We start from the raw sequence: 22,265 nt of genomic DNA, 5'->3' as shown, positions 1-22,265 counted from the left end.
TCTGTAGCAACTGGAGCAAACTGGTACCTTCGCCTGCTTCCTGAGAAGGCAGAAGTCTGAGAGGCACTTACCTCCTGGTCAAGTCACGGAGTCACCAGTATACATCTACCATGGCCTATGTTAACTGCGGAAGGAAATTTGCAGCCAGCTTACCAATGTCCTAAACAAAATGCAGGCTCCATCCTTAAATATGTTTCCTATTATCTGCTAATGTCTGTTTTAATAAAACAGTGGGAACTAAATGGTTGCTTCTTAATCAAAACCATGATTTCCTAAACATAAGCTATGTGATTCTGTTACAAATTGCCACATCTAGATCTCCCAGGTCAATTCTTTTTTTCTATTCTCATAGAAATAAATAAACAGTAAAATAATTATATACTCTAAAGATCAAAGCAAAATAAGATTCAAACCTGGCAAAAGTAAGAGTCTACTGGAAAGATTAAAAAAAAGAGAGAGAAAGATCAGATGGCAAATTCTATAGTTAATACTTAAATAAATATAAGAAAAAGGAACAATCAATAATTTGATATCATTAAAAACAGATGTAAAAACTATAGACAAATGGACTTGTCTAACTTTTGAAGTAAACATTTTAATGTGCATTTTTTGAATTTGTTGTTGCTGTATCTAAACTATTTACACATACTCTTTAAAAAGTCCTAAATTGGTTTGGCTTAGCTTGTTGACTTTATTTTCCCCAGTGATCACAGAAGACCTTGCTCTGTTTACCTTTTTGCTTCAATTTCAAAGACAATCAAGGTTGACAGGGACATATTTGAGTTAACATTACCATTACTTTAGGAGCAATGAGGAAACAGTTTGTATACTCTGGTTTCAATGTCCTACTGAGAACCTCGTCCCTGGACTTTCTGCTCCTAAGGAACATGGGGTGGTGGGTGGCATATTAGGTTGTCTGTACCTCTTTTTAAAACTTGCCATTCAGCTCACCCTGTCTAGGCTAGATTTTCAAGAGCACTCAACTCCTCTGTGCAAGGAACATGGTGTACTTTTATCCAAAAGGAAAGCAAACAGCCATCCAGTGTTTAGGTGTTATATTAGTGTAGGCAGAGAGAGAATCCATAGCCACCTAGATGTGTTTGGGTTCCTGTATAATCATTTTCAAGGCTTGGGCATTTACTCATGGATAGCATCTTTGTAGTTGTTTTGTAAAAAATTAGCCTTTAATCAAACTGTTTTTTGTAAGAACTCCAGATATGAACTTACCCCATATTTTTCATGAAGCCAAGTGGCAGTTGTATTTGCGGTGCAGCCGATTCCGTTCTCACACACTCACAGGGCGCATAGGAAAGGTAAGGAAGTGGGCCGAGTGAGGCACTCACATTGGTTCTGTGTTGGATCCTTGATTAGTGAATTCAAATAGCTTCATATCTAAAATATTGTTACTAAAACCTCAAATTAACTATCTTTGCTGGAATTCATCTCAAATATTTAATGTGTCTCAAGAAGTGAGGGGTCATTTAAAGTTCATACAAATACTGGTGGCTATTACAAAATTATTTATGTTATAGAATAATACCACCAGAATGAATGGACCAAACCAAACCCTGCATTTTGGTTAGGGTCAAAATCATCCCCATCACTTTCCTGAATCATTGCTTAAAACACTCTTGATTGCTAGTTTTCTTAATTTTATTTGTTTATTTGAGTCTGTTTAGAAAAATATTGCAAAGCTGGGAGAAAAGATTTTTAAAACCAGTGTTACTTCCTTGAGTCTGGTTGATTCTAGTAATCAGTATTTTATCTGACCCCGTCTAATCTACTCTTGCAAGATCAAACGTCCAGGCCAGCAAGCAGATAGTAAACAAAGCATGTGAAGGGTTTCAGTAAACACAAAGATTAGATGTTGAATGAAAATTAAACTCTTTGAACTAGTCCTCTGTACTAAAGTGGTTAAGTGGGTTGTGATTAAAAGAAATAAGTAATTATGATCATTATAGCCGAAATGATATAATGTTACCACATTTAAAGCACCTCTTGTACCCAGAAATGATTGTGTCATTTACAGAGTGGTGCCTCAGAGTTGAATAGAGAAATCAGTGCCTCCTGACCTGGTTCTTTAAGGCGCCCCTTGCTTCGCCACCGTGGTATCGGCGGTCAGGACAATGCCTTTAATCAACTCTCTGTCCTCCTGCCTCTGCTGCTGTGTAGCTCTGATGAGGTGAAAGGAACTTAGTTTTGTCTACCTGATTCTTCTGAGTTATAAAAAGGAATTTGCTTTCACCTTCAGGCCTAAATGAAGGAACCTTTCAAGGAAGCCTATATTATCCCTTTTTGAAAGTAATGCCAACATCAAGCCCTTTGAATTTTAGGGAAATATTGGATCCGGGAGACTAGAAGCAGCACTCATACAACCAGCCATCTCTATCTTGCTGGTTTCCAGGCTTCTCAAAGAGCCTTGTGCACCTTTGCTGCGGCCATTGCTGATGTGTATGTCTCAGGCACCTTGGCTGCTTGCTGGTCCAATCAGCAGTATATGGTAGTGACAGGAAACAGAAGAATGGTGTGTGAGAGTGTTCTGGGTGCTTGGCCCTCATCAGCTAATTCCTTCCTTGGACCTTTTGAGGCTCATTTTAGCTATGCTGGTAGTTGCTTACTTTTGGCTTGGATGTATTTATTCATGAGTGTTTAAAGAACTATAAATAATTGTTCTTAATAACAGAATTGGAGTAAAAGAAACAAACTTTTCTCCTATTTAATTCCATTTAAAATGTATTTTTAAAAAGATAGATTTCTGTTTCTTTAGCTACCAATTTTCTATCCATCCATCCATCCATCCATCCATCCATCCTGGAATAGTTACAATCTGACAAACTAAGCTCCTGGTTCCTAAAAGTTTGTAATATATACAAAGCAGTTACTAGTACAACATGTGTTTTAACATTTGAAAATGAACTAGAACATCTCTCTTCTATAGCTGGAAGGATTCTAATGGTAGGACTATCACAGGGACCATTACATAGGTCTTCTGTGCCCAAAAGAAAGAGATTTTAAAAAGAAACAAAGAATTGCAGTCATAACTAGATAAATGATGTGAATAAACCAATATTTTATGAATGCTTGCCGCAGTCCCTCTGCAATGGTGATGTCCACAAGAAACATCCATAATATGTAAGATATGGTTTCTCCTTCTATGCGTGTTGCCTCAGACTGGCCATGGAAGCAGCCCTTGAAATCTGTCTGGACCTATACAGTCATGGTAGGAGCTAATGCAGTGGGAATACAGAGAAAGGTCCTGCTCTTTGCCTGCTGAGTGAGTCTTCATTTGCAGAAAGCAGGAATAGGGGAGGTGGAACATGGGTGTGAGAACCCATGGTTTTTCAGGGAGAAGGAAGGCCATCTTAGGCCTGCATATGATGAGGACAGAGCAGGAGGAATGAAGTGGTGTAAGGAGCATGGCATGTTTAGAATTGTTCCCTGTGTCTAAAATGGCAGCCTATTCATCATGACTTCATAATGGCTAGGACTTCGGTCATCCTGTCAGCTTGCTGCCAGTATAACAAGAACCAAAGATAATGAATGAGCCTATAAAGAGAAGTTCCTGTCTTGGCTCACAGTTTTGTGGGTTTCAAGTCAAGATAGTTTGCTCTATCAGTGACACATCAGCTGTAGTCATTGCGGGGGTATGTGGCATCATACTTCCCACTCTGCCAGGAAGTGAGGAAGATAGAAAGGGGCAGGGGTTTGGGGAAACACCTCGATGATCTGAAGACCTCCTGCGAGGCTCTACTTCCTGAAGCTCTGCCTTCCTTATAGCACTGCTTTAGGGAACCAGTACTCATGCCTTTGAGAACATTGGAGATTCAAGCTGAGGCAGTCCATGAACAAGAAGAGAGTAAGTAGCTGGAATGGCACTGCATTGGGGTGGTGTCAGACACTGGTGATGACAGAATTTTGGGGGCCGTTTATTATGGATGGCATTTGTCTATAACTTGGGCATTATGGCTAAGAACATAGAGCTCACATATTATGGGACTTTGGAAGTCCAGATGTCACAGTTTGAGGAGCCACAGAAGGTTTTCCAGCAAAAGTGTAATATAATAAAAATGGTTTTAAAATTCTTCCAGAGAGCTGGATATGGCGAGTCAGGCCTAAAGTTCTGCCAGGTGTGTGCATGTCAGGAAGGAGAGTGTGAGGATGTGAGGTGGAGGCATGGCCCACTCACCTGGAAGTAACTGGATTATACTGAATCTCTAATAGTAATCTATGGATATGAAGGTAACAAGAGGCATGACACCTGGGGTTTGTGGGGCAATGGTGAGAAAGACAGGAAGCCACCAACCTGAGTGGCAGAGCATCAGTAAGGCATGGCAAGAGTAGATAGCACTCTGGGAAAAGAAAGAGGAATTAGGTCATCATCTAAGCTTCAGAACTTAGTGGCTCTTGGTGTATTTCATGGAAATAGGAAATCCTGACTGGAGAGAAACTTGTTGATCATTTAGAAGACAAAAATTAGGTAGCTAGAAATGTCAGTGACCCAATGAACTATGGACAGAGAGAATAATTAGTCAAGACTTTTTTTTTTTTTTTTTTTTGGACTTGATAGCTCAAGTGGAACCACAGGAAGAAGAGGAGGAGGAGCCACCTTCTTCCTCCTCCTCTTCCTCCTCCTCCTGCTCCTTCTTCTTCTTCTCCTCCTTCTCTTCCTCCTCCTCCTCCTCCTGCTCCTCCTCCCCTTCCTTCTCCTCCTCCTCCTGCTTCTTCTTCTCCTCCTCCTCTACTTCCTCCTCTTCTTCTTTCTCTTCCTCCCCCTCCTTCTTTTCTTTAGTCATTTTTTATCTTTTAAAAGGATAATATAATTTCATTTCCTCCCTTCCCTGTCTTCTCTCCAGCCTCTACCATGAACCTGCTCTTGACATTTCTCAAGCCAGCATGTGAGAATCAGAGACCTGCTTTGATTTCTTGATCAATTGCACAAGATTGCTGCCTAACCAGGTTATTCCTCAGGGGATTCACAAGGTCAAAAATAGAGATGCACTTGCTGGAAGCTCTTACCTACAGGTGCTCTGTGAGATGTCCTTGCTGAAGTCTCACTGCCTGGCAAGGGATGGTTCTTCAGCCTGCTACTTGCTCTACTGCTGTTGACCTTTGCTCTGCCTTTTGCAAGAACTCGACTTTTTCTGAATCCCTAAAGGAATTTCCATGAATCTAGAGCAGTGGTTCTCAACCTTCCTTAATGCTGTGACCCATAACACAGTTCTTGTTGTGGTGATTCCCAACTATAAATTTGTTTTTGTTGTTACCTCATAACTATAATTTTGATACTGTTATAAATCTTAATATAAATATCTGATATCCAACCCCCAAAGGTGTTCCAGCCCACAAGTTGAGAACCACTAATGTAGAGTTATCTCTGGAGTATAGGTCCTAGATTCTGGTTTATCCTTCTTCTAGGGGGAAAAAAAAAACCTCTTTGAAAAAACATGCAGCCAAAGGAGAAGGTTTAAATGAAAATTTTAAATGATGAAAATTTTGTTTAATTCATACAGCTAATATCCTTAGAAAGCTAATACTCTATTAAAATAATCCTTTCCTTTCCCATTAATTAGTTATTGAACTAGAGAGTTAATAATCGCCAATTCTTCTGAAAAGAATAATTACAACTTTACTGACTATAAATTGGGAATTGTTCACACAAAGAAAAATACCTCTTTGAAGTTTTTTTTTTTTTTTTTTTTATAGCTAGTTTAGTATTTTTCCAAAAAGTAATGGTTTATAACATTTATGCTTCATACAATCAGGGAGACAGATCTTTTGAAAAGAACGGATCAGGAGTGATTATCTCCTTTAACTTTTCCCAATAGGTTGAATTAAAGAATTAACATGTATGGAGTGCTAAATGGATGAGGCAGGCTCTAAATATTACTGTTAAGTTTCTGCAAGTATGGCTTTTTTTTTTTTTTGCATCATATGCTGAATTTACTTTAAAATTATAGCCTAGATTTGAAAGCAAGAGTGTGGGCATCATTAGATGTAAGGGGGGGGGGGAGAGAGAGAGAGAAAAAGAAATGATGTTATCAAACTACTTGGAGCCAGGGCAATTGTGTCACCAGAGAGTTGGACTGTGGGGCAGTTAAGTGAACAGTGGTCACTTTTTCCATGGAACTTAATAGATCCTGTGAGCTTTCATTGCCAAGGAAACAGAGGTGTCCATATCCGAGTTGCTTTATAGTGGATGCCTGTGTTCTATAGATCTTAATATGATGGGGAAAGGAAGCTGATAATAAGTGGAAAAATCCACCTAAGGAACCCAGTCATATGATATTATCATAGCCCCGGCTGGTACTCCTCACTTGTGGGGCTGTTTTATTGGGAGTTAACAAGTTGGCTCTGAATATCTTGCTTTAGGCAGAGACTTTGCAGGCAAATTCCCAACCCAGAGACAAAGTCTCTGTAACAAATTTAGAGAAAGAAAAAAATCTGTAGGTTTGGTAGACATAAGAGACTTAGCGTCCCTACGCCCACATGCCTCTGCCATTTGGCTCTTACAGTCTCCTAAATCTTTTCTTTAATTATATTTAGTGAACTCTAGTTATTTGTTTCAATGGTGTGGGACTTATATCCGATAGATGCAGGCCTCGTTGTGTCTGTGTTGAATTAACAGAAACTGACTTTCAAATAATCCATTGACTTTTATTTACAGTTATTGACCAGAAGACAATAAATCAGAAATACTTCATAGGTGGGAATGTTCAATATAGTCCCATGGGATGCTGTTTTACTTTGTTATGTTTACATTTTAAAGAACTACATACAGCAAAAGACTTCAGGGAGACAATGGAGTTGTTAATGTATATTCCAGTTCAGAGAGAGGAGCCAAAATAAATACTGGATTTAACCATATGTAATTACCATTTTGGAGGGCCAAAACGGTTGAATGATTGCCCACTTCATGACAGTCAGCCCGACATGAATTCACTCTGATTGCTTGGGACCTTAAGGTATTTGTTAACATGTCATGTATGTGCAACACATTTAATTTACTCTTGGCTATTCCAACTAAACCTTCACCTTCTACATACAAAATTTACCAATGGTACTCAACTTTTTTTTTTTTTTTCTCCCTGGGTCACTCACATCTCTCATTGGGTGGATGGCATTCTAAGTTGATGTCATTTATATTGGAACAAAGCTCTTTTGACTACAAGAAAAATAAAATAAGGGGGTTATAATCATGGATTTTTCTTTACTATTAGTGAGCAGATGAATTGCCAATGAAAATAGATATTGAAAGGAGATTTTATTTTTAAATAGAAAGACACTTTCAGTCATAGGCTGGTATTCTAAGCATTTATGTACCAAGTGGTTAATTTATCCAAAGCAAAAGAAGAGATGGATTTTTTTTTTTTAAATTCAAAATCATTTGGTACTGTATATCTAAGGACTGGCATGATTCTTGGTACACAATAATCAATAAGTATTTTTATCTGAACTGAAACAAACAAGAAAACATAAATAACTATTCATTAGAGATTAGCGATTAGCTGATTCAGCTATTGTTCCACCTTTTTTTTTTTTTTTTTTTTGAGACAGGATTTCTCTGTGTAATAGCCCTGGTTGTTCTGTACTCACTTTGTAGATCAGGCTGGCTTTAAACTCAGAGAATATCAAGTGTGCTGGAATTAAAGGTGTGTGTGCCCAGCCTACTTTGGATTTTCTGAGTTTCACCTTCATAAATGAACTGTTTATATCTGGGTCACACAGTAGTGGGAATTAAACAACAGGGTTGAGATCTGGATTATGCCATAGCTATAGTATAGATGGCAGGCTCGCCTCAGCTATGATGTACATGGCAGCCTTGCTGGTACCTGAGATACTAACACATTTTTCAAGAGTTGCCTTGGCTTTACAGATAAGAGAATTTCTGTGCCTAAGGCATCTTGTTTCTGAATGAAACTTATTAAAGAACCAGCAAGATGGCTCAGTGGCTAAGGGCACTTGCTGCCAATCTTGAGAATCTGAGATTAGTCTCCAGGACCCACGTGGTACAAGAAGAGAACTGACTCCTGCAGGTTGTCCTTTGACTTCCACATGCATGCCTTGCTGTCCTCCAAGTCAATAAATAAATCTCACAATTCAAAGAAAAAGAGAAGTCCATCAAAGCCACTTGTGCGAAACATTGAGGCAATGAGCCCCATCACTTCAAGTTAAGCAAAGAAGGTGGGGGGAGGGAACCCAACACAACGAACTCACTTTTATTGCCTACATGATTTTTAAATTTTACTTAATATGTTAGAACCAATAGCTCCTATTTGGAATATTTTCTGTATCTGAAAGCTATTTGACCTTGAACACATTTTCTAACTTAGTTTTTTAACAAGGTCATTATCTACAATATTGCCATTGGGGTTTGGCATGATGAATCAGAGAACTTGGGATAAAGGTTTAGATGGTGCTTGCTAACGCTATCTTTCTCTGTTTTATAACTCAGGCTCTGGGTAGCAATTTAAAATGATTGATTTGGTTGGCAGTGCCTCTACCGGGATGCCCAAAGCAAACCTAAACCCGTGCCTGTCTTACCTCTCTAGGACCACTTGCAGAGAGTGATGGGGTCTAAGAAGCATTGAGAAGTTCTGTTTATCTCTCTATTTGTTCCCCCATATTCTTTTACCCAGGGTTTCCAAATGAGGTCCTGGGGAATTCTAGAGTGTTATCTTATTAAGGAATCCATTAGCACTCACTCATGGTAATCTGTTTACATTTGCATAAGCATCTTAGTGGCTTAAAAATCCACAAGCCAGGGATTCTGGAAGTTTCTCAATGCAAAGTCTTTTACCCAGTTTGCTGCTTTTCACCCATTATAATAACTGTGGATGGATTCCAGGGATGATTTCACAAAGCAACTGTGTTAGATCTGCATTAAAATACTGGTCAAGTTTTGGTCTCATATTCGTGGTAACCCTTCTGCCTCAGCCTTCTGAGTGCTGGGATTGCAGGTGTAAATCACCATGTTGAGAGAATTAGAGTATCTATAATTTCCTTCCTAGTCTACTAAAAAGGAAAAAACAAAACAAAACAAAACAAACCTAAACTCAAGCCATTGGCCAGTTACTTTAGAGAATACTCCAGGGTGCCATCCTTCCATCTGTTGGTTGGTACAAATATAGCATATATACAAGTCAAGCAGGTTTATTGCTTCTCATTTGAAGATTTGAATCTTACATGTATTTATATTGGATTTCTGTGAAATTTATTGCTTTAAAAGTTTACATTTATCCTTGTGTGCATGGGTGTGCATGTGGAAATTGGAGGACAGTGTGCTGTCAATCATTTCTCTTCTACCATATGGACCCAGGGGACTGAACTCACATTGTCAGGCTCAGAGGTAGGCACCCTCATCCACTGAGCCTTCCTACCAGCCCTATAAATTTGGTCATATAATTGTGGGTTTTATCATTTTATCCAATGTCTGTCTTTCACCTTCCCATTCAAAGGTTTGAGTATGAACTCCTCTGTTAAGAGATGGGGTCTTTTGCTGTGCAGCTAGCTTTGCTATATAGCTAGCATGACCCTGAACTTCTGTTCTTCATATTCCCACTTTCCAAGGGCTTGGATTACAGGTGTGCACTGCCACCACTCCCAGCTCGGTGTATGAATGATTAATGCTCATTTGGAGAAACTGAGTGCTAATGCATGTGTCATGATTCCATTTGATAGTGAGTTAAAGTAAAGGAATAATTTTCAAAATTGATATGCTGTGATACAGTTATAACACACAAGAATGACAGAGGTTCTTTAGGTAATCTTTCAGGAAACAGAAGACATTGGTTAGCATGTCCTAATTTTTAAAAATGTGGACTAAGAAGGTTTATGTGTTAATCACAATTATATAAATATTTTCTGAAATTTATATTAATTTAACAAAAATTTTAATAGTATTATACTTCTAAATTTTACTCCCAGAATTTTGAGATAAAAGTTTTCTTACGATAAGAATGAGTATAGGCCTGGAAAAATGGCTCAGAGCCTACTATGAACACTGGCTGTTCTGCTGGAGGACCCAGGTTTGATTCCTAGCACCCATATAGTAACTAACAATGGTCTGAAACTCCAGTTTTCAGTCATCCAAAGTCCAATTCTGGCCTTTGCAGGCACCAAGCATTCATAATGTACACAGAGATAAATGCAGGTAAAACACTCATATACATAAAATAAAAATAAATAAGCCTTTTAAAAAAACAGAATTAGGTCCATGGAATCTTCTATTTGTTGAGGTACTCCAGCCAATAATATTTATACATACATAAACATATATATGTGTGTGTGTGTATACATACATACATATACCATATAGTATATGTGTGTGTGTATATATATATATATATATATATATATATATATATATATATGTATAGTATGTATATATGTATATATACACATATATATGTATATTCTGCTTGAATATAGCTTTTAAACACCAGGTTCAATCAATGTTTCTTCATAATATAATTATCATTGAAAATAAAACTATTGGGAAACTTTGGATGTTTACATAAATTTAAAATATAATTAAAGTTCAGTAAAAATCATAGCTTTTCTCTTAAGGATTAGTGAAAAATGGAATCTAGCAATCAGCAAATTCAAGCACAGATTATATGACATCATCATTGTATACTCATACTAAGATACTTCAAAGCAGAGATGACATGGCATATTGGTTCTCAAGCTTAGGCTACTTAGAAATCATTAGAATCTTGACACACACGAGAACCCTAAGAGATTCTGACTCAGTACCCATAACTGTTTCTAAACATCTTTCAGTGTGCCATGCATACCAAAGGATCTCAGTTGGAATATCTGCTGACTCACAGACCTGGACTGTGTGTAGGTGTTGGGGGGCATTAGCTCAAACAGCCTTCATCACCCTGGTTCATGGCAGGAGACAATCATTTTAGATATGAAAAGTTCTGGCACAGGAAAGTGGTCACACACCTGCCAATTGCTGTGTGTGTGAATAGGATTCAATTGAGTAGGATTCAGTCCTGGCCTGTGGCTTTGAAGTCTCTGTTGAGAACCATGATAACACACCACAGTCACAACATCTGGAAAGATTTTATGTAAAATTTCAATAAAATGATTCAGGTGCCAGAATATTGGCATATAAGCACTTGTGCTCTCCCTTCTCCCTCTCCATATATATGTATGTACATATACACACACATGTATATATTCTATATGCATAATCTGTATGTAAATATTTTCTAATAATCTATTATATACTTTAACCCTATCATATAGCCAGAAAACTATTTGTTGATGTCCCTCTGCCAATTAAAAGTGGACTTCATGCTTGGCAATCATGGTGCATGCCTTTAATCCCGGAGTTCAAAGCCAGCCTGAAGCCAGCCTGGTCTACAGAACCAGTTCCAGGACAGCCAGGGCTGCACCGAGAAACCCTGTCTTGAAAGGAAAAGTGGGGAATAAAGGCCAATTCCTGGCTATGTTCTCTGGCTCTATGGTGCGGTTGCTCGGAGTAAAGCCGTACCTGGGGGACTGATGTCTGCTCATAGTATGGATAAGCTCTGAGGAGAGCATGTCATCCTGTGCCCTGAGGTGGACATCAGCACTGAGGACTTTCTAAGGCTTCTGCAGGCATGGGCTGTAACACTGTTAAATGATGTTCACTTGCACTGGCCCCTGCTCTGCAGTTCTTCTCTGGGACCGCAGGGCTCTCAGAAACCGGAGGACCTCTGGTCTGATTCCTAACCTAGAAGGCTTTTGGCCATGCCTTCCTGGGGCCTGTGGGAGTGAGGAAAAGCCTTGCAGGAAAGAGACACAAAGGCCTTTGGCCTTCTGTGCAGCAGTTCTCAAGTCTGATCATGCCTGGGACTTCGCAGCCACTTTACTCTCCAGCACTTCTCTGCTGTACCTGGGCTCCACACTGCCTGTGCGCACTGTGGACGTTGGTGCCGCTCCAATTTCAAATCTTAGAAGCATTTGTGTTTTAATGGCTCCGGAGTGTTTTGTGTTTTGAATGCATTCACCACTGTCAGAGGCCACATTGCTTTCTGTCCTCGCTTCCTTCAGGGTTTCTGCTCTCCTGATGAGCTTCACAAGAACTCCCTGAACCTTATAGGCAAAACAGCGTTGTTCAGTCAGTTTAAGACAAACATGAAGTAAATAGGCAGAAATGAAGGATGCAGTCTGAATTAAAATCCCTTAGAAAGGGGGTGGAAGGAAAGAAAAAAAAAAAATGGGAAGACAGGAAAGAAGCAAAGATGTGGGGAAGGAATGAGAGAGGAAAAGAAATGACTTTTTTGCATGTACTTACATAGCATGCAAGAGGCCCAGGGTTGCATCCCCAGGAAGCCGCCATCCCTTTCCCACTCTGAAAAATGAAAGTAGCTCATGGAAATAAGCAAAACACTCTTCAAAAGAGAACAGTCTATGCCAAGTCACTGCTTCCACTGCATGCATCCCTGGTTGATGGTGGTAGAAGAGACTGCTGATGTGCATTTGACTCTCATCTTGTAGCTTTTGATCTTTAGAGGTAAAGAACGTGGATTTTATTGATAAAGCTGTCAGGAGCTGATAAACACAAGAGTATCTTTAGTAATTGACAGAATTAAGATAGAAAAAAACCCCCAGATGTTTTGTTTGTCTTTTATTGTATTTTGAAAATGAAGCTAATTGCCAACAAATAGAGATCCGAAGTCATCGGGTAAAAATAAGTAGTCTTCATAAAAGTCAGAAAAAAAAGAGGAAAACACCCAACTTGCATCTTGGATAGATTTTCTGCCCCTCTGCAGCAACCCTTCCCTGGTTATCCATGGCCAGTACTGATGTATTATCCTCATTACTGGATAAATGACACTGAAACATTATTATTATTTCTTCTTCTTCTTCTTCTTCTTCTTCTTCTTCTTCTTCTTCTTCTTCTTCTTCTTCTTCTTCTTCTTCTTCTTCTCCTTCTCCTTCTCCTTCTCCTTCTCCTTCTCCTTCTCCTTCTCCTTCTCCTTCTCCTTCTCTTTCTCCTTCTCTTCCTCCTCCTCCTCCCCCTCCTCCTCCTCCGCTCCTCCTCCTCCTTTCTTCTTTCTTTCTTTCTTTCTTTCTTTCTTTCTTTCTTTCTTTCTTTCTTTCTTTCTTTCTTTCTTTCTTTCTTTCTTTCTTCTTTCTTCTTTCTTCTTTCTTGTTCTTTTTCCGAGACAGGGTTTTTCTGTGTAGCCCTGGCTGTCCTGGAACTCACTCTGTATTCTCCAATCACAGCTCCTGTCTATAAACATTTAAGAAGATCTGGGAATTTTTTGTTTGATTGGTTGCTTTTTGTTTGGTTGGGTTTTCTCTGTGTAGTCCTGGGTGTCCTGGAACTCTCTCTGTAGAACAGGCTTGCCTTGAACTCAGAGACCTACTTGCCTCTGCCCATACCCCGAGTGCTGGAAATAAAGATGTGTACCACCATACCTGACTGCAGAGCTGGGGATTCTTACAGGTGGGAGTTATTATGTATAAACTTAAAGCAATATGCACTCATCATTATTTTGACACATCACAAATTCCTATAGGTTTTCTTGATCTCTTATACTTACATGCATAATCATGACTAGATCTGTATTTTTTTTAACAATGCCATTTAGCTATATCACAGGAAAGTCAACTCATTCAAGTGTAGTAAGTCTTTGAAAAAGAAAAAAAAACCACTAAAAGTTTAGACAATTAGCTTTGGTTGAAGAATATATTCTATAGAGTGGTGATTCTCTCTCTCGCTCTCTTTCTCTTCTTTTTTAGTAGAAAAAGTGAGGATAAAAGTTTGCTTATTAAGTACTTGGAAACAATTTAAAAATTGAATTGACTGAATTACAAACAAGCACAAACAAACCAATGAGTCACATGTTTACCTGAGACTGAGTGTTTGTGTCTGCGAAGTCTGCCTGCACACTGGAAGCAGTTCATGGTCTCTTTACATCTTCTTTCAATAAAGAAATTACACCAATAATTCCTGTCAGTGGGAAGCCTATTGGATTACCTTATCTAAAGGCTCATAGCCATTTGCTTGGTTTGGATTTAAGGCTCTGTACTTTAATGTTTAATTAATACAATGATTGGAAGATGCATGCCTTTAGAGAAGATTAAAACAATTTGTTTCCCTTGAACCTTATGCAGGAAAGGTGACGTGTAAACTAAATGAGTTACATTCAAAGATTCAGTTAGAAATTAAAAAAGTTTGAAGTAAACTTTTGCCTTACTTGGGAATTTGTAGAAAAGTTAAACAAAAGTTTGGTTCTCTAGAAAAAGAAGGAAAAAAATAACTGTATGTGTATAATTATGATTCTAAGATAGGTTGGCTTTCTACTTCCTCAAAAAAACCAAAACAAAACAAAAAAGCCCAAAGCCTTTGAAAATGTGCAAAACTTTTAGACAGGGAATAACATGGTCAAATGCCCAGTTACATTTTGATATGTAAATTTACTTCCACATATATTCTTTTTCTTTTCTTTTTCTTTTTTTTTATTGGGTATTTATTTCATTTACATTTCCAATGCTATTCCAAAAGTCCCCCACAAGCTCCCCCCCACCCACCCACTTCCACTTCTTGGCCCTGGCGTTCCCCTGTACTGAGGCATATAAAGTTTGCACGACCAATGGGCCTCTCTTTCCACTGATGGCCTGCTAGGCCATCTTCTGATTCATATGCAGCTAGAGACATGAGCTCCAGGGGGTACTGGTTAATTCATATTGTTGTTCCACCTATAGGATTGCAGATCCCTTTAGCTCCTTGGGTACTTTCTCTAGCTCCTCCATTGGGGGCCCTGTGATCCATCCAATAGCTGACTGTGAGCATCCACTTCTGTGTTTGCTAGGCCCCGGCATAGCCTCACAAGAGACAGCTCTATCTGGGTCCTTTCAGGAAAATCTTGTTAGTGTATGCAATGGTGTCAGCGTTTGGAAGCTGATTATGAGATGGATCCCTGGATATGGCAGTCTCTAGATGGTCCATCCTTTCGTCACAGCTCCAAACTTTGTCCCTGTAACTCCTTCCATGGGTGTTTTGTTCCTAATTCTAAGAAGGGGCACAGTGTCCACACTTCGGTCTTCGTTCTTCTTGAGTTTCATGCTTTTAGCAAATTGTATCTTATATCTTGGGTATCCTAAGTTTCTAGGCTAATATCCACTTATCAGTGAGTATATCACATATTTTCTTTTAAAAAGTCACGTTAAGTTGTTAATTTAGGAAAAGCCCCACTTTCTTCCATGTTCCCAGTTGATGATTGTATTCAGATTCTGTGTATGCATCTCATCTTGTTTCCCAGGACCTGCCATTTCCTTTAAAGTCTCTGAGCCTTTGCAGTCCTTTCCTTCCTTCTTATACTGGCTTCTTTCAGTCTAAGCAGTATATCAACCTGTAAGTGCTCTTTACTGAAAGAAAAAAAAAAGTTATTTTCAAAAGGTTTTCCTGAGGTTACAGAGATAGCTCTCTAACCTCATGGTTAAAGGTTAAAAGCATGTATTCTTACAGAGGTCTCACGTTCTGTTCCTAAGACCCACATAGGGCAGCTCATGACTGCTTGTAACTTTAGCTCTATGGGGTGTGCTGCCTCCGATTTCTAAGTGCACTTGAGCTCACAGGCACATACTCTTACATACATATACACAGTTAAAGGGGATGGAAATAAACTTCAAAAATATTTTTCTTGCAAGTAAATAGTTTTGATTTTTACCATGTAACCACCACCAACAGTGCCTGTTGAATTTATCTTAAGTGGATTTATATTTATGGTTGAGGAGACATGTTAGAACTTGATGTGTAGTTCAGGTAGCCTTGAACTTAGAGTGATCTCCTTTCTCTGTGCCACCATCACACCCAGCTTCTTTAAACTTTTTTTTTTTTTTTTTGCATAATTATACCTAATATTTGGAAGCATAAGAAGTAAGGCTTACTTACCAAGGGGCATTGGAATTTGCTTTGAAACACAATTTTGAGGTGATTACTATAAACACTTAAAACTAGCAATGACCCGGCTGTTTCTGCCTCAGGTGTTTTCTTCAAACAACACTTTGTTTTAGACAATAAAGTGCAATAGTACTGGGAAATGAACCCAGGCCTGGAGGAAGTGCTCTTAACCGTTAGGTAAGGCCATGATCCCCCTTCCTGCAGACAGATCCTATGTGCTTGACTCTGTGAAACATTCTCTTTGTTCACTCATTTAAGCTTATTCTTTAAACCTTTAATAATTTGCAATAACCTGGAGCAGGAAAGACTCTTATTTAAGGACTAGTCAAGGTGATGTTATTAATCTTGGGATTATTAAAATATGTATTTTTAAAAGAAGAGAGCAAGTGAGGAAGTAACACATCTATGGTAGCATTTTCCTGAACTTCCACCACAGTTGGAGTGCTGGCTAACAAAGCCTTATTCACCCTCTGTATGGTCAATAGGCACTCTGCCTTTAGGTGTATCCCTGGTGCATTTCCAACACAGAATTAGAACGTAGCCAGCAGGAGACGTTGCCCTTGCCGTTATTCCTGATAACTATGAACTATGCTCTTAGCCATGAGCTGCACTAAGTTAGAGGAGTTGCTGTTTTATTACTAGGGTTGTAGATAGAGGGAGATCACAGGGCTTAGAAATGTCTTAGGCTCTGGTGTTGGTACTAGCTGCTAGGTCTTTCTCTTGCTAGTGTAGGAAATGCTTTCTTTTTACAAATTTAAATAAGCTGAAGTGGCAAATATTCTCACTTTATCTTTTATGAAAAAAAAATCTATAACTATAACCCAGTGGTTCTCAACCTTCCTAATGCTGCAAGCCTTTTGATGCCATTCTTTATGCTGTGCTAACCCCCAATTATAAAATTATTTTCATTGTTACCTCATAACTCCAATTTTGCTACTGTTATGAATCATAATGTAAATATTTTTGGAGATAGAGGTTTGTCAAAGGGGCTACGACCCACAGATTAAGAATGACTGCTTAAATGTAAATAAATAAAATATCCAAAAAAAAAAAAAAAAAAAGAATGACAGCTCAACCCTTTACCATAAGAATAACTAACTCACTTTTGTTTTGGGGTTTTTTTAGACTTGTATGAAAAATATTTGTATCATCAGTGTGAAAAATATTTGTATCATCAGTGTACCAAAAATATAAAAATTAAGTATTCTATGTAGTTGCAATAAATTATAATCATGAAATATATGATTGTAATGGTGAATTTTTTTTCTTCTCAACAGTGGAAAGAGTGGAGCGAGAGAACCTTTCAGACTATTGTGTTCTGGGCCAGCGGCCAATGCATTTACCAAATATGAACCAGCTGGCATCCCTGGGCAAAACCAACGAACAGTCTCCTCATAGCCAAATCCACCACAGTACTCCAATCCGAAACCAAGTGCCCGCACTCCAGCCCATCATGAGCCCTGGTCTTCTCTCACCGCAGCTCAGTCCTCAGCTTGTCAGGCAGCAAATAGCCATGGCCCATCTGATAAACCAACAGATAGCCGTTAGCCGACTCCTGGCTCACCAGCATCCTCAAGCCATCAACCAGCAGTTCTTGAACCACCCACCCATTCCCAGAGCAGTTAAGCCAGAGCCAACAAACTCCTCTGTGGAAGTGTCTCCTGATATCTACCAGCAAGTTAGAGATGAGTTGAAGAGGGCTAGTGTGTCTCAAGCTGTCTTTGCAAGAGTGGCATTCAACCGCACACAGGTAGGATGAACAACATTCTTTCTGGGGATTCAGAGTCAGAGTAGGGAAGAAACACGACCTGTATTCATTTCTCTAGAATTTCTTCAAAATGTTTTATGTGATGAGAAAATGCCTAGGAGACACTTGCTGTCAAGCATGAGAGCCTGAGTCCAGATCCTAGCAACCACATCAGAAGCTGAGCACTGGACTCACAGATTTCAGCCTAGTGAGAGAAAGGTGGCAGGGAGAGATGAGTGGGAATCTGCTGCTCTCAGATCAGTAAGTCTACCTACACTGTGAGCTCCAGGGTCAGCAAAAAGACCCTGCCTCACAGTAAACACACACACACACACACACACACACACACACACACACATAAATAGAGTACAGAGCCAGAAGGATGACCCACAAGCATGTACACCTGTCATGCATATATCATACACACCCATGCATGTGTACCCCTCATATACATCATACACACTCATGCATGTGCACCCCTCATACACACATCATACACACACAGGTACCATAGTATACAGGAATATTTTCAGAACTCACATAATTGAATAATAGTCTTCTGTCATGATATGAAGTCACCACTCATCTCTACAAAATCTTAGTTAATTAATTTCAGTTTCCGAGAAGCTACCACTCAGCTCAGCACCAAGCATTTTCCCACTGATTGGCTGGGTATTGATGCATGCTCGGCCCTCATCCTTACCCTTTGTGTTTCCCTGGATGGCCCCTTGACTGTGAATCTTGTGATTATCACTACTACCCTTTTAAAAAATATTTGAGACTACTTATAAAATTATTTATGTATGCTCAAATAAATTGTTTTTAAATATTTTTGAACATTATGAAAGTATTTCTATAAATCTTTTCAAATGTGCAAGTTAGATTTCAGGCATTAACATATAGATTACTTATTTTTAACGTTTTGAAAGAATTACCTTTGACTATAATGTGAATTATAGAGGCGAACAGTTCCTTCACACATGTGTTGTCTTACTGAGTGTGGCTTGTTTGATTTTTTTTTTTCTTCTATTTGTGCATCTTAGTGAGTGTACATCAGAAAAGAGTGTTGTTAAAATAAGGGTTTCAGCACTCATCCCAGAGTTTCTGATTTAAAAAATGGAGACAAGATGTAAAGAATTTTATTCTAACATGGTGGTGATGCCCAGGGTGGAGGGGTACATTCTGCAAATCACATGTCCTCTCTTATGAGGGACCACCAAGTAAAGGGGCTGAGCTTTGGGGGATTGATGCCCTCAGCAGTGAGCAGAGGGTAACAGAGAGCTGTACTGAACTATGAAGTGTGGTGTACTGCAGGAGAGCAGATGCAGTGATGTGGTGGGCTGAGGGACTATCGCAGGAGGATGGGTAGGGCCAGACTTCAGGAACACAGCAAGATGGAGCTTAAAGACCTTACTGTACCTGAGGTAGGGAAATAGAAAAGGCTCTGGTGAAAACTGGAAAAATGTAAATATTACGTTCCGGGGGGGAAGCAGGACGTGAAGCTTAATGAAGCTTAATGAAGATGAAGAAGTATATTTAAGCTAATGAAAATCATAAGGAAAATGTTGAGTTAAAAACTGTGAGACTGGTTGGTAGTTGATAATAAAATTAAAGATATTGGTGGGAGATCATTGGTTCAAAAAAAGATATTGTAAGAACTTGCTAAACATTTTGAACTTTAAGCACTGGAAATGTGTAAGGTCTCATGTAGAAATGTGCTCTGACTCACTAAACAGAATTTGATCATAGGGAGGTTTTTGCCTTTTTTTTTTCTTTTTCTTATGGAAGCTGGGTAGCACTTCCAGTTAGGAGGCTGCCAAGAGAGAGACGCTGAAATGTGGGGAAGGGTGGATGGAAGGAGGCTGGAGGCAGCAGAGTCATCGTGGAAGTGTGTTATTGGCTATGGGGTGAAGCAGTAATGATGGTCTCAGGGTGAGCCTGGTGTCTGAAAGCGAAGTAGAGAGATGCTACAGAGAAGCGGAGTAAGGAGGGCCACAGGGATTTTAAGAGTTCTAGTTGTTTTTACTTTGAAATATTGGTAAATTTCTTACAAAGATTGGCAAAGAATATTGAACCTATAAGTCTGGCACTAAACACAGTGGGTAGGGAGAGAGTGAGATATTAGAAAAGTGGTACAGACAGAGCCTGGAATTTAAACTAGGGAATACAAAGGAAGAGTGGTGCAATGCTTTCAAAAGAAGCCATTGTAGTTTCCTGTGTTTGGATACTTGGTTCCCAGGTAGTGGAACTGTTTGAGGAGGTTGTGGGACCTTTAGAAGACGGAGTCCTGCTGGTGGAAATATGTCACTGGGGTGGACATGGAAAGTTTAAAGCTTCTTGTTTTCCTGTCTCTGCTTAACCATGTGTCTTAATTCCTGCTCCTGAAGGAATCTCAGGCCTTCCCCTGCTATTATGGACTTACAACTGCCTAGGACCAGCCTCAGCTAGGCCTGGGTTCCTGAGAGAAGGGGTCAAACCAAGGGTTACAAGCTGACGGCCTATGTTCTGCTCAATATGTTTCCCTAGACAGCTCTGTATAGATAGCTTTTGGCTCTGTAGTTTTCTAGCTTTCTGAAAGCTTGAGACATCTCTCTCTGGTTGAGACAGTACTCTCTGCTAGTAAAAATTCTAAAAGCTCTCTGGATAGCTCATGGGTTTTCTGACTAGAGTCAGAAAAGTTGCTATAAAAATTTCTTGGATTTTTCAACCAAGTCAGAAATCCCATTAAAAAAGTTCTAAAAGTAATTCTTGGGGTTTCCAATTAAAATCCGAAAACCAGAAAAAATTCTAAAAGAGCTGTGTTCGCTCTTTAGACAGCATTCTCTGGATACCTGCTGGAAAACATTCTAAAAGACATGTTAGCTCGCTAAGTAATTATTGGGATTTCCAACCAAGGCCAGAAATCTTGTTAGAAAATGTTGTAAAAGCTATGAAAAATTGTAAAAGAGTCCAACCAAAATCAGAACTCTTGTTAGAAAAAAATTCTTGAAGAGCTGTGTTCACGCTCCAGAGATCTCCAGGCAGCTCAGCTCTCCCTAGAAACCATTCTAAAGGAGATCTGACTGTACTGCTCTCTGCGAGCTCTTCTCATGCAGACCCAAAACCCAGTTGTTTTATTTACAAATCAAATCAGTTATTTATTCCAGGTTCCCTCTTCACAGGAGTCAGTATTCTATGACCTTAGTCCCTGATTCTTAGGAAGAGACAGCAAGTGCATTCTTTTTAACATTGCAAAAGAATTCAGATATCTACCTGTCTTTGTAAATTTAGCTGTGTAGGAACTTGTCCTGAGATTACCATTCCAACCATGCTTAGATCTAAGTTCTGTCCTAGGCTGACCTTGAACTCAGGAACCTACTGCCCTTGTATCTGCCTATCTTTTTATCTTTCTGACCAGCTGACTTATAATGCAGTTGCTTCTGCTTTTCTGGGTCAGTAAATGCCCTTCTATAATTCATATTGTATCCGTATGTTTTGCATAGTTGAGAACTTATATATTTTTGAATACCTGCATTTAGAGTTCTTTCCCATAGCCTACGGGGCTGCCCTGAAGGTCATAGTGCACTGTTATTTTGCTGAGAGGAAGACATACCTTTGCCTCCCAGACTCTTTTTTTTTTTCTGGTTTTTCGAGACAGGGTTTCTCTGTGTAGCCCTGGCTGTCCTGGAACTCGCTCTGTAGACCAGGCTGGCCTTGAACTCAGAAATCCTGAGTGCTGGGATTAAAGGTGTGTACTACCACTGCCCTGCACCTCCCAGACTCTTGCTGTCTCTGATTTTCATGGAATCATTAGCCTTGCCAGAGAGGACATTCTTTGTAGTAGGAACATTAAAATATGTACACACTCGTATATAAATAAGCCTTATGCCCACAGCAACCATCAACACTTATGGAGGCCCACACCCTCTGGCTCTGTTTCAGGGGCAGGAAACCATGTTATACTGTCCCTGACATGGCCATGTCGGACTCCAACAAACCAATGAACTCTTCCGTAAGCTGCTTCTGTCAGGACATTTTATCCCAGCAATGGAAAGGGAGCTAATGCAGGTAGAAGGCATTCCCACCTTCCAAACCAGGGAAACAGAACACATGCCCAGAGCTCGGTTGGCCATGGAGTAGGAGGGAGATAATAGCCAAAGTGAAGAGCCTCTCAAAGATTCCACATGGATGGAAAGCCATGATGTGTGGAGAAAGAGAGGCTGGACATTATGCCACAAGATTTGGCATGATGTCTATTGGTTGGGAGATGTCCTTATCAAATTTCAGAGTGCAGCTCCTTATAGTGGTGATGATAAGAATCAACACTTCAGAAGTAAGGAGTGGTTAATTGCAGAAGCCAATTGCTTTTGTAAAGCAGAGTGGCAAAAAGGCAACCAGGAGCAGATGAGGTGCTCAAATGTGATTGGGAGTCAGCTTAAGATAGGTGCTTTGCAGCGTCAGATCAGACTAAGCATCGTGAAGCAGTCAGAGTCATTGATGGTGATCTGGCAAAGAAGAGGCCCTGGGGCTCCTGGGGTTTGGTATTTATGTGGTAGATGTAGAAGGACAGGAGAGGTGGAATCCTGCTCCGTTGGCTCTTAGCTACCTTTTATACTGTATTAATGACAG

General features: G+C 39.5%; 1 protein-coding gene across 5 annotated transcripts in view; it reads left to right on the top strand.

Moving 5' to 3' along the window:
- Positions 1–22,265, top strand: part of Satb2 (SATB homeobox 2) — a 177,087-nt gene that overhangs the window by 86,157 nt on the left and 68,665 nt on the right. For all 5 annotated transcript variants that reach the window (XM_029481375.2, XM_029481371.2, XM_021161889.3 and 2 more), the window contains one exon: positions 17,188–17,660. In XM_029481375.2, coding sequence (XP_029337235.1) covers positions 17,188–17,660 — 473 coding nt within the window. The remainder of the gene's footprint in view (positions 1–17,187; positions 17,661–22,265) is intronic.

The sequence above is a fragment of the Mus caroli genome, unplaced genomic scaffold, assembly GCF_978045245.1.
Source record: "Mus caroli unplaced genomic scaffold, Mus_caroli_1 scaffold_1, whole genome shotgun sequence".
Lineage (NCBI taxonomy): Eukaryota > Metazoa > Chordata > Mammalia > Rodentia > Muridae > Mus > Mus caroli.
The sequence above is the reverse complement of the archived record's forward strand: the minus strand, read 5'-3'. Positions and strand labels throughout refer to the sequence as shown.